At 29.8% G+C, this 17,727-nt stretch overlaps 2 protein-coding genes across 9 annotated transcripts; one reads left to right on the plus strand and one right to left on the minus strand.

Moving 5' to 3' along the window:
- Positions 1-301: 301 nt before the first annotated feature.
- Positions 302-3,140, plus strand: LOC111291414 (uncharacterized). 8 transcript variants are annotated; one of them, XM_089768336.1, is made up of 7 exons: positions 317-638; positions 719-869; positions 1,053-1,162; positions 1,310-1,388; positions 1,495-1,562; positions 2,064-2,129; positions 2,379-3,140. In XM_089768336.1, the coding sequence occupies exons 1-7, from the start codon at positions 486-488 to the stop codon at positions 2,400-2,402; spliced, it is 651 nt and encodes a 216-aa protein (XP_089624462.1). In that variant the 5' UTR covers positions 317-485; the 3' UTR covers positions 2,403-3,140. The 8 variants fall into 8 exon arrangements, 6 of the variants coding, with proteins under 6 accessions (XP_089624461.1, XP_089624459.1, XP_089624458.1 ...); XM_089768334.1 differs by having other exon boundaries at positions 318-638; positions 2,601-3,140; XR_016346518.1 differs by having other exon boundaries at positions 320-638; positions 1,495-1,548.
- Positions 3,141-5,769: 2,629 nt separating this feature from the next.
- Positions 5,770-8,069, minus strand: LOC111290867 (protein JINGUBANG-like). Its single transcript, XM_022882365.2, has one exon. The coding sequence runs from the start codon at positions 7,511-7,513 to the stop codon at positions 6,266-6,268; it is 1,248 nt and encodes a 415-aa protein (XP_022738100.2). The 5' UTR covers positions 7,514-8,069; the 3' UTR covers positions 5,770-6,265.
- Between the last annotated feature and the right edge of the window lie 9,658 nt (positions 8,070-17,727).

Here is a 17,727-nt window from a genome sequence, read left to right on the forward strand (position 1 = left end):
CCTTTCTGACTCCTTTTTTGTAATCTTCTTACAAATTTAAGCTGTAATATGAAAATATCGAATGTCAGCAACAACTACCTTTAACAATCATAAAAAGCAATTAAAAATGAAATAAAACTACTAAGGCATTATCTAAAATAAAACCTTTCTGTAAGTCTAAAATTGAAGTCTAGGATTATTTAGATAGACCCAATGACACTAGATGATTGTAACCCAATGCACTATTTGGCCCATATCATAAATCTATAATAGTAATAAGACAAATAAAGGCATATGCTATGGTTTAAGGGAAAAAAAAAACATTATCAATTTATCACTTAAAAAATCATAACCACGCATGTCTACTAATTCAATGATTAGTTAAAAAAAAAAAAAAAAAAGAGAAAAACCATAATCAGTCACCTGCATGCTTAGTGCTTACAAAACCAAAGGCGACTCATAGTGTTGACTGTAGACTATACTCAAGGGAGCGCGCGCACCAAACGATGTTGGTTTTCCGTTGCAAAATCCTCGACGTACACTTCCCATCATCTTTGTCTTTGGGAATTTTTGTCAAACACCTTCCACTTTCCAGACGCCAAACCTTTCAAGAGGACCAGATTCATCTTTACGTAGACGCTTTACTTCAATGGAACGAGGTACCACTATGAAAAACCGTCAAAACTTTGAAATTTTTGTGTTTTTCTTTCCTTTGATGGGTTTGTTATTTTCTTTGCAGAAAACGAATCTTACTGCTGAGAACGAAGTTGATGAAGTAATGGAAAGGCACATTGAAGAATTCCTTGAAATTATTCCTCCTATGCAAAACTCTTATATCTCAAGCTGTAACAATTCATTTGATAACCTCAGAATTGTTGATGTTGGAAGCAGTTACGGCCTTCCTGGCCTGGTTTTAGCTATTGCTTGCCCAGTTTCACTTCCTCACTTCACTTTACATGTTCACATATTGGCGTCATAATTTATAAGTAGTTTTTATATTGGTTTTTAATTTTGGTGAATTTACTTGTGGATTCTAGTTCTGATTTATGCATATATCACGCGAAAATGTGTAGGTTGGGAAGTAACATTGGTGGAATCTATGAAGAAGCGATGTCTTTTCTTGGAGCACGCAGTGAGCCTCACCGGACTGTTGAATGTTCAGGTTGTGAGAGAAAGAGCAGAGGTATTTTTTTCAACAACCCTTATAGGGTTTTGTCATTATTTGAAATTGAATATCTTTGTAAAAGGAAAAAAAATTGAATTTGAGTGCATTACTCAGCTTTATCTTCTCATGGCTAATATTCATAGTCCAACCGTTATCATAGGACAGAATTTGGGGCAGGATTCCAACTTTAGGGAGAAATGTGATGTAGCAGTAGCCAGGAGAGTTGTAGAAATGAGAGTTTTAGGTAATTATGATATGCTAACTTCTTATATTGAAATTATTTTATTTATCCAAGATTGCAAGCTTTATCACTGGTTAAATGGGTTATTTTGGTTTCTTTTATTTTTCAGCTAAATACTGCCTTCCTCTGGTTCGTGTTGGTGGGTTGTTTGTAGCTGCAAAAGGTCATCATCCTCAAGTATTTGGATTTTACCTTGGAAATGACTTTGATAGATGAGTAATTTGTTCTTAGCATTAAACTTTAGCTACTATTTTGGCTGTTAGAAAAAGAAAAGTTATGTATTGCTTTTAGAGAAATCCCATACAACTTTCATTCATTTTCTGATTTGGCCCCTATTTCAAAGTTCTAACCATTTCATTATGAAATGTTTTTAGGCACCAGTTTATTTTTTAACTTATGTACTTATACCTTTTTATTGTTGTTGTTTATAAGGCTTAGTTTGTGGTTGTTGTTGTTGTTACTTGTACTTTTTTATTCTTTCTCTAAAACTTTGTGGATAATCATATCTCCAGTCAACTTGAAATAAAAGTTTGTGCAAGAGGTTTGTTTTCAGTGAACCTGTTGTTGTTTCGTATATTCAAATTTCACTAAATTATAGGTCTAGTTATTAATTCTTCCTTTATATTTCCTAAAAATGTAAACTGTCAACCACTTTTTTGCATGCGGTGCATTTAACAGGAAGAAGGTAGAAATGCGGAAAGTGCAATCATATTGATGGGTGCTCAATATTGCAACTCTGCTCAGGTATGTTCATCATATTTCTGTCGGTGTGGTATGCAATGCATGATGGATAAAAATAAGCAGGTTGTTGATCGCCCTATAACTATGCATCATTTGCTTTGCATGGTTTCCATTGAGCCTCATTGGTTTTATTAGTAAGTAAAGTTAAATAGTTATGGCGTCATTGCTCTCTATAAATGTAAAATCCATGTACATCATGTACTTTTACTAGATTTAGTACAGGACCAAAGTCATTCATTTTGTTATATGCAGGTCAAGATCTTTAACTCTGATTGATAAATAGAGTAATCGGCCTGCTAGAGTGGTTCAACTAAAAAATAATGGGCCCCTTACCTTTTTGTTGTCAACTTTTCCTTCTGTACGATATGGAGAAACATTTCTGAGATTCTGAAGAATTTGATATTATTGTGAGTGATCATCTATTGTGAACATGTGTAGTTAACTTTATACTTCTATGAATCAATTCTTTTTTAGGAGATGCAAAAATTTGGGTGTTTGTATCAAAGGAATTTGGAGGAGGATTAAGCAGATAGGATCTAAGGGACCTATGAGGATGATTATTTATTTCAAAACCAAAATGATACAGATTTCTGTTGCTCAAAGAGTGATCAAGGGATTTGGGCTATGGTAAGGACAGTCCAGTCAGATCCAAGTGCACTTATTCACATGTGTACTTTCATGCGTGTCTGCACACGCACATGGAGGGTGAATGCAATATCAGGCACCAAATGGTCAGCTAAATTTCCATTTAGATTGGATTTTACTGATTGGCCTTGGATACAAAGATCAGGGTTTTCCTTTCTAGTAAGTTCAGTGAAGTATTACAGATTGTTCTAGTTGTGCTTATGTTTGAAAGAAAGGCTTGAAAAGTTTGGTCATTGTTTGCAAAATTTGGATTTCCTCATGACAGACACATTCTCTTTGTGATTCCTATTCTTTTTTCCTGGTTGCCAATGACGTTGTCATTGTTTAGTTGGATATGTTTTTAATAAATCTAGTTTAACTTTGTAATCATTTGTCCTTTTCATTCATTCATTTTTTAAGTTTAACTTTGAAACTGACCTCGCATTTATGTGCTTCCTTTATGAAACTTTTCTATGTTGCTTTGCCAATTGCATCTAGCGCAATCACACAGCCCACATGGACGGAGAACTGCTATCATTTGCTTAAAAAATCACTCCACGCCAAGAGAATATCCATGTGATCCAGGTACACTGACAAAAGTACCACTGTCTGTTCTGCGGTCAGCTTCATTTTGTTATGCTTCCTGTACTTCCAAATGCATGAATTCTGTTCCGAAATTATTATTTTTTATTGAACAACTTCGTTTTGGGTTCAGAATAAGCTTAAGACCTTTATTCTCCGCAGTCTGGAGTGGACTATTGTGCTCGATATGCAAATTCAGTTTTTCTCAACATATTTGGCTTGTTACTTTGGATCCTTGGGAATAATTTTTTCTAACTTGGATGACGAGATTCTAAATCAGTCTCTTCCTTCTGGCTTTTGCAAAACAAGTTGTTCTTACATTTATTTATGACATGAGTTTCTAAAATATATGCTGCATGAAATTGCTTTCATAAAAAAGGAAACTGAAATCTGGAGGGGACAAATTCTGCCCTGTAAGGAATTTGTTAATGAATTGTTACCATAGGCATTCCAATCCACAAACCAAGTGGACTACCCCTTAAAAGTATGATAAAACAATTGAGTATGAATATAATCCAATGCATTGCACTAAGAAAGAAGCATCTATTAACTCTATATGCGGGACAGGCAGTGTCGGTGTCTGTTTATGATACATTATTATTTTAAGATGTGAAGGGTTGTTTAAGTCATTTTTTATTTTGTAGATTTGGCAAGGAAATCTTGATGGTTTGTTGCTATGTGTACAGGCTAATAATTTTTCACATATTCATCTGATGCATGTAAAAAGTATAAAAAGGCATACACTTTCCAGTTAAGCACTTGACATGGCATATAGATATGAAAACACAAAACCCCCAAATAGGAGAAGTTGGTTTCTTTTAGACATGAAACATAATTATTATAGCGTAGTAGAGTATAGCATACATAAAAAAAAAAAATTATTTGAGTACTTTTGAAGGAAGCGTTAGACGAATAGTATATCTATTTACCTCTACACTCCAGACGGCAGAGTATATATATTTATATATAAAGAGATGGGTTTTGAAGACAAACAATAGATGGGTGGAAATTAGGTTACAACAGTGGGATGAGAATAGTGATATTTACCTAATTTCTCAGCCACTTGTAATTAGGTAAGTAGGTCATACCATTGAACTTGTATCTTTGCATTTTAAGTTGAAGATTATTAAGGCAGATCTCTGTGATATCATACTGCCACGTTTCACATTCCCAGACTTCTTGTCACTTGTTAAGAAATAATCAAACATCTGATTTGATTATTGAACTTTTTTTTTTACAGTTTTTCTATATTTAAGTTAGTATTGCCTTTTTCTCTGTAATGATGATTGGCTTCTTTATCTAACTAACATTTAGTTATAATGAAATTTATTTAGGTTACATTTTGTATCCTGAATATGATAGCAAGACTGATACGGTTTAAATAGTATGGTAGGATTTATCAATACAGGACTTTCGTTCTTATCCTTAAACCCATCGATTTGTTAAAGACCTTAATGGAAAACTAAATTCTAAATTTATTTTCTTATGCTTTATTAAATTCATAATTACATAATAAGCATATACAATCATCCTCAAAACATTTGACAAACCAAAGTTAAATTCATTCCCCCCATTTTTATATTTCCAAAACGAAGCACGAGTCTTAAGAATACCTTCTTCCTTTTGCTAGTTACTCTAATTTTAAGGTTTAAAGACTAGTGGTGAGCCGTAAGATTTGTCCACTGAGATCTACTTGTTCGCTTAGCCTTTACTTGATAGAGAAGATAGAAAGGAACAATAATGAAAAGCTTGTTAATCTGGTTAAGCTATAAAATAAAAAAGTAGTTATAAATTTTAATCATTGAATTAATAAAGTTTTTTATCCTTTCCTCTTTTCATCTTCTTACCAAACAAAGCTAGTCTTTTCTCAACTGCTTTTTCCTTTTGCCTAACGTTGTTCGGGAGAAGACAACTTCAATTTAAGTTTCTCCCTTCCCCACCATTTTTTCCTTTTGTGGTTTGGGGTCTGAATTTTGAAGACTGCCTATTCAGGTCAAGTTCTTAGAACATTTAACTTTATTCTATCCAATGAAAATGCTTTATTTCGATAATCACTCAGTCATGTGTTCTGTTTATAACTTTTTCACCTCCAATGAAGATCAATCCTAATCAGTAGTACCATTCATCACTTTATATAAATTGCTAAACTTAATGTTAAAGTAAGATCCTTATCTCTGTTTCCTATATATCATATTGAAGATGGATAATCCAACTTAAAATAATGCTCGACAGTTCTTCATAGGCAAGAAAAAGAAAGCATGGATTTAAGCATGATTAACCTTGCTTTTTCGCAATGCATTACTAGTCTCGTATTACACATAATAGAATCCCACAATCCCAACCAAGATTTGCCTTGACATTCCCTTTTTTTAATTTCCTATTCTACCGCTGATCCCCTACTCTTACTTGAAGAGGATATTAAGTGTGTAAGTTCCTCCGAACTTACTATCTCCAAGCGTGAATACTGCCAACTAATCCAAACATAGGGAATTAGTCACACAAAAATAGGGAATTGTCCGGATAGATATGGATGGATCATGGATGTTCGGCAACTAAACTACTCAAAAAAGCAGAAGCTTCCAGTGTTTGATTTGAATATTAGTAATTACTCAGAAATAATTATTGCAAGTAATTTCTTGGTGATAGAAAGGTGAAACAGCTTGTAAGCAGCAGGTAGGTTCTTGACAACTAAACCCAAGAACAGTAGTTATTGTCTCGTTGTACCTTTTACTTTTTTGCCTGTTATGAAGTCAATGGTTGCAAGTCATTTGCTTGTTGAGAAATTAGAATTCTCATGACTCAACATTAATACCTGCTACAGCCTTAGCCATAGAAACCAATTCAGAAAATAAATATACAAATTACAAACACTGTGCTTTCTTAGTACAAAAATGGCTTGGAGAAGAATATAAGTAATAAAAACCAAGTCCTCTCTAGAGGACGGGAACAACAATCTGCCACACCTTGATGTCACAGTCCAAGCTTCCGCTATAAATAACATAGGAAGTATCCGAAGGGTTGAAACGATCAACTGCTCCGGCTAAGCACTTGACAGGGCCATTATGCCCTTCCAAGACTGCCAAACATGAATAATTTCCATCTGCCCCTTTCTTCCAGATTCTAATTGTTTTATCTGCTGAACCACTGCAAACTAAATCCGACACAACTGCCAAGCACAATATAGACTTTGTATGCCCCCTAAGTGCACCAGCCACTCTCATGCCATCGCCTCCATCCTTCTCCCAGACGACTATGGACCTGTCGCTTGCACCAGAGTACAAGGTAGACCCGTTAAGACTTATTGCTAAAGCGTTGATCCCGGAGTTATGTTTTTCTAGTGTAGCAACTAGAGAATGGTTTTTTTCTCCTGAATTTTTTCTCCACACCTTGATTTTCTTGTCAGTTGATCCTGTGTAAACGTCTCCATCATTGGATAATGCCACTGCGTTTATTGCATCGTCATGAGCATTTGTTACTGACTCCAAGCATTTGAAATCACTGGTTCTCCAGATTTTGAGTGTCCTGTCCCAGGAAACAGAATATAAAAGGGTCTCATCCCTGGATAAGGCCAGTGCAGATACTGTATCAACATGATGGACCCAGGTGCACGTCTTGTGTCTTCGAATTTGAACATGATTTTTGGGCAGGAGAAGTTTCGTGGCACGGTCACTCAACGTTGGTAAGGTTGCCAACCGAGTGTACTTTTGGTTATCAGGATCATCATTATTAATTTTCCATACTCGTATCTTGTGATCTTGATGAGCACTGAAGAGCTTATCAGTTAACACCACCAAGGACTTCACAGCACCCTTTCCCACAGCTAGTATGTTATTGGTTAAATTTTCATATTCAAATTCGGTGTTGCGCTTCCATAATCTGATTTCTTTATCAGAAGAGCCTGAATAAAGGAACTTTCCAGCGAAGGTGAGAGAGGAGACATAGGAGGTGTGGCCTTTTAGAGTGGTGAGGCAGTGGTGCTGGATGTTGGAAAGATAGTATTGTTGCAGGTGAATTTGGGAGGTGAGGGAAGGAACTGATGGGAGGCTTGGCTGAGACCATAGAGATTTGGAATCCGATTGAAAGCGGCTAGAGTTAGACTGAGATTGAGAATTATAATTTGAATAACAAAATTGATGGTCTGACATAATTCTCACAAAAGACAAGTAGAAGAGGGAGAGCATATGGTGGAAGAAAGAGAATGAGTAAAATATATAGAAGAGAAATATTAATGGATTGTTGGCTAAAGTAGCATAAAGAGTGTGTTCCTCTTTTTGTTACTTGAGTTCGGATATGCTCGGAGGTTATGATTTATGATAAGGTAATTTCACATGAATTTATTAGATTCAATATAAATAAATCTATTTGGATCAATCTGAAAAGAAAACATATTGGACAAAACCCAAAAACCCCTGCATATAGAGAAATTTGTATTCACTACTGAGATTAGTTCGAGAAAAAAGAATTGTTCCCGGTCCAAAAAGTGAAAATTGAAGTAAAAAATTGCCCTCTTTTGCTATTCTAATATCTTGGTGAAGCACAGAAATTTGGTCATGGACAGCCATAAGACATCCATTTTAATATCGCATTATCTGGCTCTACTTTGCAGGGAACATGAATTAAATTACATGTTTCCTTTGAAGGATTGTTGGATGTATCAATTGAGAAAATAATGCAACTCTTTAGGCTTACTTTTGATCGCAAAGTTTTGTCACAACATTTATGAGCTAAGCAAGTTTGACCCACCGCTACTGAATGACTGACCCTTTCTTTTTGTGGAGGGATCATCAAAGCAACATCGTCCAAAGGATTCCTTCCACGTTAATCTGCTGTGATCAATACTGAAGTTTAAGGTCTTAATCACTAGCAGACACTGATAATACAGATTAAATGTCCCCCAAATCTAATCAGTTGGTTTATTATAGTACTCTTTTACACTGGCTGTTAAAGCTTTGTTGAGATATAAAACATGCCAAGTTGATAAAAAAAAAAAAAGGATACATATTATTTTCCAGGGGTTAACTCATTGATGGAGACTTTTTTGTTTAATGGATAAGGAAGGTATAAAGAGAAAGTTATAGCTAAAAAAGTGGAGAATCATTATGAATTCTTTTTTTCCACAAATGAGATCACATTTGGAGATGTAGAAAGAAATCGTAAGTATTAAGATTTGAATTTGAAATTTCGTCATTTTTAAACAGTTCTTATATTAACCTATTAAACTAAAATTCCATTCAAATCATCTTGAACTTTATGAATTAAGGAAAGATGTTAGAAAATCAATTTAAATTTTAGTAAAATTCTATTGGTTAGAGAATTATTTGATAATTAATTAACGATAAATATTTTTAATAGGTAAGAGTACTTAATAAATAAAAATTTTTGGTAATCAAAATATGAGGCTCTATAAATATAGAGTGAGTTTTAATCTTTAAAATTTTTAAAGAGCGAGAGTTATAATCACTATTGTGATCTCTAGAGAAAAAGATTTGCTAAGATGTGAAAAAAAATTTGAAAAAACATTGGATTGCATGGGCTAAAAGATATTTTATAAGTTAAAAATTAAAAAATTAAAAATTAAGATTTTTTTAAGAGCTCGAGATTAACGTTTATTTTTAAAATTTTTATATTATTTGTGATCTCTATATTTATAGTAAATTCTTTTCTCTCATGTGTGAAGCATTTTATATATAATTGAACCAAATTATATTAAATATTATTTTTTGTGTGTGTAATTTATTTTGTCTTAATCTTGTTTTAGAGTAATCTTTTGATTGAAAACTCCTAAATAAAAAAAAGTTGGAAGTGATAGGTAGGCAAAGATGTTTGTATTCATCACCATATTGACCTCAAGGTTGTTTGGCATCTAGTAAAAAGAAAGAAAAATAAAGGAAAAAATAATAAAAAATATCCTAATTAATTTGATGAACCCTTTTCGTTTTGGTTGTTCCCAAGTAGTGGACGACAATTGATTGATGGTTCGCATTGAGTTTGTCTTTCACTATAATTGCTTACTCATCATCTATTTATGATGCTCTTGGGTGAGATTAGATCATATGTTTAGCTTAAGCAACCTTGCTAATTAATATCCAACGAGAATAAATGAAGTTAAAAGAAGACAATTAATGACTCGTTTTCTCTGTCGTCATGTGTATGTACACATTAGAAAAACCTATAATAATTGCTCAATCTTTGTGTCCAAGTTAAGTTGGAATGTATTTCATGAAAATCATACATTAAAAATTTAAATATTATTATTTTGTGTCCGTTATATTTTGAATTTTTATGTATTTAAATTGAGTTTATTCATCAATTATTAATTAACTTTCGCTTGGATATTTAATATCAGAGCCTTAATGATATAAGAACCTTTTTCTTTTTTTGGGCCTCTGATGCACTCTAAGTTTTTAATGTGTTAAGTCAAATTTATTTAAAAAATTATTTAATTACATTAATTTTATATTATTTTTTAATTTTTATTAATTAAAAATAACTATAAAATTGTATCTCTATTTTAGAAAATAAAGATAAAAGGCAATTTTACTATTACAATATAACTAAGGTTCAATTTTGCCACTACACTCTTATTTAATGATATTTTGACAAACATATTAGAAAATGTTATCAATCATTTTTGTCTTATAGCAACAAAAAATAATTAAATAATTACATATAAATTATAATAAAAAATACAAAGAAAAATTACCTCCAATCCAAAGCAAGAGGATAACATAAGAAAAAAACAAGTAGCATTTTTTTTTTAATTTTTCCAAAGCAAAGGAAAAAAGTTGGAAAGAAGGAATTGACTCTCAACCTTTTCGCATTTTAGAGATTACTCTATTCATAATTGATTTTTAATTTCTAAAAACTATTTAATTCATTATTTTTAGAAATTTTAAACTCTATAAGTGGCGTTAGTAGGGTAGTATATACCTATTGGGTTATATTTAAAAATAAAAAATTAATTAAAAACAAATGAGACATGCATCAATTTTTTGATCTCATTAATGAAATTAAAAAATTACATTAATAGTGTAGCAATCATTAATTTAATCTTTTGCCATAAAAACATATTTTCTATAAAATTGGTTTTCTTTTTTCTATCACAACTTTAAGTTAATAAATTAAATATATTAGCTAAAAATATTTTTCATGCTAAGCTTTTGACAGACTAAAAATTTAACCTACGATTTAATATTAACATGTGCTATAACATATTAATCCGAAAATTCAATCGTTAGATGTAAAAATCAAAAATCATCATAATTTTTTTTTATTTAAGTGTGATTGATTATAAATATTATCTTTTAATAACCTTTAAAATTAATTATGGTTTACTAAAAAATCTTTTGATCTACAAATCAAAGTTGAGTTTGAAAATACAGTTATGTATGAGAAAAATTATAGCACTTAGCGCATGTCTGAAGATGGTACCAATTAATTTTGTGTTATCCATTAAGCTTAGTAAAAATTTTTTAAAATATTTTCAAAAGAATTTAATATTGAAAATTATAATAATATCTTTAAAAAATTTTAAAATATTTTCTCAACTCAAGAATATTCAAGATATTTGTTGTCACTCTTGAAAAATTTCCACCATCAGATTTGAAAAACATATTTTATTGATATTGGATAATTTTTTTCTTTTTTTTAACAGATAAACAAAATAAAAAAAAAGATAATGGAATAAATTGGACAATAATAGAAAAAAACATATATATATATATATAAACAAATAAAAATAATCATAATTAAAAAAAATTATTGAATAAACCCAAACCCAATCGATTTTGAGCTTAAAATTAAATTAGGTTTAATTAACTTAGACTTTAGACTAAATAAAATGTCAATAATAAAGATCTAATTTGAATATATTACAAGAGAGAAATTATAATAAGGATCTAATTTAAATAATAAGAGAGAAACTAATTTCACCGTTTGATCAAAATATAAAAATGTACTATACAATTTGACCTAAAATCATTCATTGTTTTTTTTACCTTCTTCACAGACATATTCCTAGTATCTAGCTAAGCAACCCTCTAGTATAAAATATGCATATATGTTTCAGAAAGGAAAAAAAGTATAGTAAGAAAAGTAAAAAGTGAGGGTAAGGGTGGGGTGGGGCGGGTTTGAAACTTTTATTGTAGCCTATCGGGGAGAGTTTTCCCCGTCAACAACAAGCAATGTCTAATGTCTATGTCCACTAAACTTCTCATCCATGGAAATTGTTAAGATTTTCTATGTAGAGATTTAGGGTTCATAGATTTATAGCGAATAGGTGGAATCATCCCATGTGGGCTAAGCCTTTGCTTTGGCACACAATTGCGCAAACAGATGATATTGTCTGATATCGTCCATTTTGCCAGTTGAAGGTACGATTAAATAGGACTCAATGATAACACACAAAAGTAATATTAAAAACTTATAAATATGATATAAATTAAAATTTGAATAAATATTATATATATAAATTTAATAAAAAATATATTTTTTATATTTTACATATTAATATAAATTATAACATATTTTTATATAAAAGATGAAATAAATATATAAATTATAAATACACAATGCAATACATGTAGAGTAAGAACCTGAATGGGATTTAAACCAACAATAGCTGACAATTTTTCTCTGGGACATTGACAATTTTTATGCACCGTTCTTTTTTTTCTTCCTCCCCTGGCATTTTCAGCCAAATAATTGTCCTTTCACAAGCTTGCAACTCAAATTGATTGTGACATTACGTTTGACTTAACTTGATTAGGGTAGGATATTATCCTTAGGTTTGATAAGATTTTGTAATACGAAAGATATTTAAATTACGAGATAAATTGGGGAAATGATTCTTTAATTATGAAATTTATGGTGGTTAATTCAGTATATAATTGATGCTCATGCATTAATCCACTTGAGCAGGCAGAGAGTGTGATATCAATTTCACTTGATGATTTCCGGATGCTTAAAGCATAATAATCCATTTTAGAGATTTTATAACTTATGAGATGAGAGAGAAATATCTCTCCTTGTATAATCAATGCATTATAAGTAATCACCTCATTAATTTGTTTCAACATAATCAAATGTTTAAAATTTAAAAAAAAAAATTTTAAACTCTAAAATTTTAAATTTACTAATTAATAATGTGACAATTTGTGATGCGTTGATAACATATAGCACCTATAATTAACAGGGCTCCATCGTCCGTGCATCAACAGCTTTTGGGATGTGTTTTCAACAATTGATCAGTTTGACTACCTATTCAAGGCAATTTTTCTTATGTTAACTTAGATTTTTGTTTTGCTTAGTGTTCATTTTTGACTTCCTATCACTTGCCATACCCTTTTTCCACGAGATGATCGTCAATTCTCCTTATGTGATTTCACTGATTGCGTCATGTTTAGTGAATTAATGAAGATTTTGACAATAAAATTGTCACTTTCAATCACAGGAGAGAGTATAATTTTGTTGAGACATATTTTTAAATTCGAACCAAAATTCAATCCCAACAAACTTTTAAATTTACAAATAGAATTAAGGGATCGATAAATGTGTATTAAAATATATTTATGAAAATTAATATAAGATTATTAAGATTATAATAGCAATGTAATCTGTTGATTGATAAAGTGTTAAATTTTTATTTTATTGATGAGACATAATCTCAAATATAAAATATATATTTATTAAGATTTAAGGATTTGTTATATATTAATTATAATTTGGGATTGTATTACTTCAATTTATAATGACAATGATGGGATTGCTAGTAGACAAAGAATAAAGTCATTTGCTTTCCATCAAATCAGTTCAATTTTTTTTCATTTGGAAAAACACTGAAAATGCAATATGTCGAAATCTTTTATAGCGTGTTTGGACAAAGGATTTTGAAATTTTGAGGAAATTTGAAATGAAGGTATTTTAAAATGCATCATTTTAAAATATTAGTATTTATAATTATTTTGTTTGGATAAATATTTTTTAGAAAAAAATTAGTTTATTAACATTTGATGGGATAAAAAATAATTATAAAAGAAGAATAATGGTATTAAAAATAAAAATATATATGTATACCTAAAATTTGCAATACGAGTATCATTATATTTGTAAAAATATATAGATACTATTAATAATATAAAAAAATAAAAATATATTAAAATTAAATAAAATGATATTTATATTTATATTTATATATTTTATGATGAGTCATGTACAGTAAAAATATAGAAAGTTATCAAGAATTTTGAAGGAATTTTGAATAACCACTTTAAAATTTTAAAAATCTTGATCGCTATAAAATCTTTCATTTAAAATTTTATCCAAACACACCCTTCTTTTTTGTTGCAAGGAATCTTTTATTTTCTTCATCAACTTGCTTGCTAACTGACTCATCGTCCATTTTGGTAGCTTTATGTGCATTTTTCATCCTTCGCATGTCGGACCATCATTAAGGAACCTTTGTTCATTATGATCATCTACCCAAAACAGATTATTATTATGATGAATTGATGATCATTAATTTGTTTCTATCTCTTGGCAACTTTCTTTGAGGCATAATTAAATTCATATACTCATTCTAGTTTAGCATATGTATATATTTATGATTTTATGTGCCAGAAGAAAAGAGTTTCAAGTGTTGAGATTTGAATAATCTCAAACCTATTGCATATCATTTCTTAAAAATAACTGCATGAACCAATTGAATTAAGTTTTAAATCTTATTTTAATTAATATCTTCTAATTCTTCATATATAACTTTGTTTAATTAAGAAAAATAACAAAAATGACCTCAACCATTAGTAACTTTTTCTTCAATTGTTTGTTAGTGCTGTAAGATATGCATAACAAACACCAAATTCGATCCATCAAACCAATAAGGAAAAGAAGCGCAAAAGGCAAAAGGAGAAGAAACATTGTGTTGGAATATAACAACAAGGGTTCCTTTCTAGCACAATATAATAAGAGTTTTGAATGCACTAGCAAATATACATCCAAATCACTTCTCACTATAACATTTTTCTTTCGAGTCTACATATTTCAAAGTAAACATTAATAAGTTCTTTTTGATGGTTGCTTTTTTGTTTACTGTAGTCTTGTATTCCCTTTTTGTTTTTTTTTTTTTTTTTGAAATAGTCTTGTAAATATAGTTTAGGCTAAAAAAAAAAAAGTTTAGTCCACAAACAACTTGCCTTTGGTATTCGATCAATTATAAAATGCACATATATATAGGGATAATGTCAAGTATAGCCGTTGCACTATTGAAAAATATCTAATGTGATATCTAAATTTTTTAAACAAATTTAATCATATACTTCAATTTTCAATTAGTATATAATCTATTGGAATCTCTAATATTGTTAACAGAAACTGGTGATGTGAGAGTCAATCAATAAAAAATTAACACGTGTATAAATATTATACATGTAGATTACACATAACTACCACATACAATGAGAGGCTCCCAAATATCATAATTTAAAAAGTTAATTAGGTTAGAGTTCTCTTCTTTCAAAAAAAAAAAAAAAACAAAACAAAACAAAAATCAAATTTTCATTAATCTTATAGATACTCCATTTTGTCTAAAAATTTTTCGAAAATCAAAAACGTGTTTTGATCGTAAAGATGGCTCAATTGTGAAGTTTTGAGCCTAATAAGAAATTTTTTAATTTAAAGTTTAATTTAATTGAATTTGATCCTATTCTTGGTTTAATGTTATTTTTCAAAAAAACTCAAAAAGTAAAAAAAATTAAAAATTAAAAGTTAAAAAAAGTCAAAAGTTAAAAAAAAAAAAAAAAAAATCAAACAAAAAAATTTTCTGGAGATCCCATACAAATTTGGCAATAATGGTAGAATGATTTTTGGGATTTTTATTCCTAATATGCATGAAATAGAAAAGTCATAGGAAATTGAATCATAATCAAATCATAAAATATCAAGACTAGAGATTCTGTTGAATTGATTTTTTCTCAAATTAAAGGGGTTGAGCTCCCATATAAATCTATTATAACACAAATTATAGAGAAAGACGGAGAAGAAAACTTTTTTTCAAAAAAAAAAATCAAAGAATAGTGTTTGGTTTCGGCAGTAGGGTTCTTGAGATATTTTTCAAAAAAGTTAAGAATTGTGGAAATTTATTTTGATTTAGGTAAGTGTTTAAAAGATTTCAAAAGTTTAAGAGAATAGATTTAGTATTTTGTTTCGATTTTCTAGTTTTTTTCTGGGATTTTTTTAGAATTTCTAGATTTTGTTGAACTTTCCAACGAAGAGTCAAACTTTTTGGTGACATATCCAGCAAAAAACCCAGTTACCGATAGCATTTTCTAGAACTCAGTGAAAGTTTAACTAATCAGCACTACATATTCACCTTAGAGGGAAAAGTTTTAAAAAAGAAGAAAATTTAGAGAAGGTGTGTGTAGGGAAATTTTGAAGGAAAAAAAAGATTTGGGGTCTTTTTATATTGAGGTGAAAATGACATCATATTGAGTTTTAAAGCCTAGGATCTGCATGTTTTGTCATTTTTTGACCCGACTCATGCATGAATCTAAATTACAACCCTGTTCTAGCCATCCCCCTCTAGCCAAGCCGATTAGTACGAGCTGAGTCGATCTAACGCTGGTTTGTGCCTAAAGCTGAGCCACGCTTCAACTCTTCACTCCAAGTTGAATTATGGTATTATTATTTTTTTTACTAAATTATTTATTTATCTATTTATTCATTTTTTATTTATTAGTTTAATATTTATCTTTATTTATGAATATAGATATAAATATTTGAAGAAAAAACAAAAGAGCTTTACCAACAGATTGGAGGGCTATCATTTTTAAAAATAAGGTTTTACCAACATATTAGAAAGCTTTATAGATTTAAAAAAAAATTAACAATAATTTTTAAGAAAAAAACCTTACAACAGATTAGAGGGCCAATATTTTATTTTCAAAATAGGATTTTACTAACATATTAGAAAGTCTTATAATTTTTTATAAAAAAATCAAGTTTGAAAAAAATAAAATAAAATAAAATATCTTTTTTTTCATAGAATCCTACTAATATATTGGAGGAAAATCTTTGACAAAAAATCTTACCAATACATTGGAGGATATTTCTGATCATAAACCAAGTTTATAGAAATTTACTTCTACAAGCAAAATTAAATGAATCTGATTACGGAGCTTATTCAAAGTGTAATAAATAAGCTCCTTGAATATTCATGAAGTGAAAAAATTTTTAAATTATTACCAACATATTGGAGTAATTTAAAAAAATTTTCAATATTAAAATTTTTTGGTAAAATTATAAATATATTTTAAGGCTTGGATATTCTAAATTCAAATCGATACTATCTTTTAGATGGGTGTTATAGGTACTATAACATTCCTCATATGTAATTGTACTTTCAAACCTAAACTTTGGTTTCGTTGACTAAAATCTACTATTTAACGATACCTAAGTTAATTTTGGGATTCTTTTTAAAATGAGATAGATTTAGTCAGGTGAGTAATTGCACCTAAATAAAAAAGATTTGTGGCAACTCTTTTAATTTATGTCAAACGATAGGTCCACAGATCTATACATTATAATAGTTTGGTGACTCCACTGGAGAATTGAGAGTCAGGCAAGTAAATGATTTCTTGTTATATAAGCCTAACTTAATAAATTTAAGAAATTTTTTCCTTGTTTGTATTTTATTTATTTATTTATTTATTTATTTTATCCATCATTCATTTGTATGTACATAATATGAGCTCTATATCCTTTAAAAGGGAGTAAAGTACTTATACTTTTGTGAGATTTTATATCTCCATATGGACTAACAAAACATTCCTACTTAAATTGAATCCTTACCGCTTGTAACCTATAATGGATGAGGATTGAGATGCCTTACTAGTCTATAATAAACAATGATGTAAAGAATAATTTAGAAACCTTCAGGCTGTCAAACTTTTGAACATGCATGTAAATAAACCTTAAAGGTCCAAACCTAAGTTAAAGCCTCACTTTCCCTTATGCTAAAAATTCCTAAATAGGACATATGATGGGAAATTTAGTCTGCTTATAAATTTATGTATTATTTTATTTTTGTATACATTATTGGCATACTAACCCTTTATGTTGTTCTTTGTATATTGTTCTTTGTATATATTATATGGATACCAATCCTTTTATTTTACCATGCATGCATTTATATCATTAGGTTTATCATAAAAAGTAATTGCCACAAAATAATTTTAACAAGAAAAATCTTAGTTACATATATGGAAAGTCTAGCGAAGTTTTCTATTAGCCTGAAAAGGGAGTTTGAAGAGTTGAAGCTTGCGAACAAAAGGCTAAAAAAAAAGTTCAAGCATTGAACAAGAAAAAGGTGAATGCAAGAGTCTGTTTGCTAACCTGAACACAA

The sequence above is a fragment of the Durio zibethinus genome, chromosome 11 (assembly GCF_047325235.1).
Source record: "Durio zibethinus cultivar Kanyao isolate XHJ-2024 chromosome 11, ASM4732523v1, whole genome shotgun sequence".
NCBI classification, from domain to species: domain Eukaryota; kingdom Viridiplantae; phylum Streptophyta; class Magnoliopsida; order Malvales; family Malvaceae; genus Durio; species Durio zibethinus.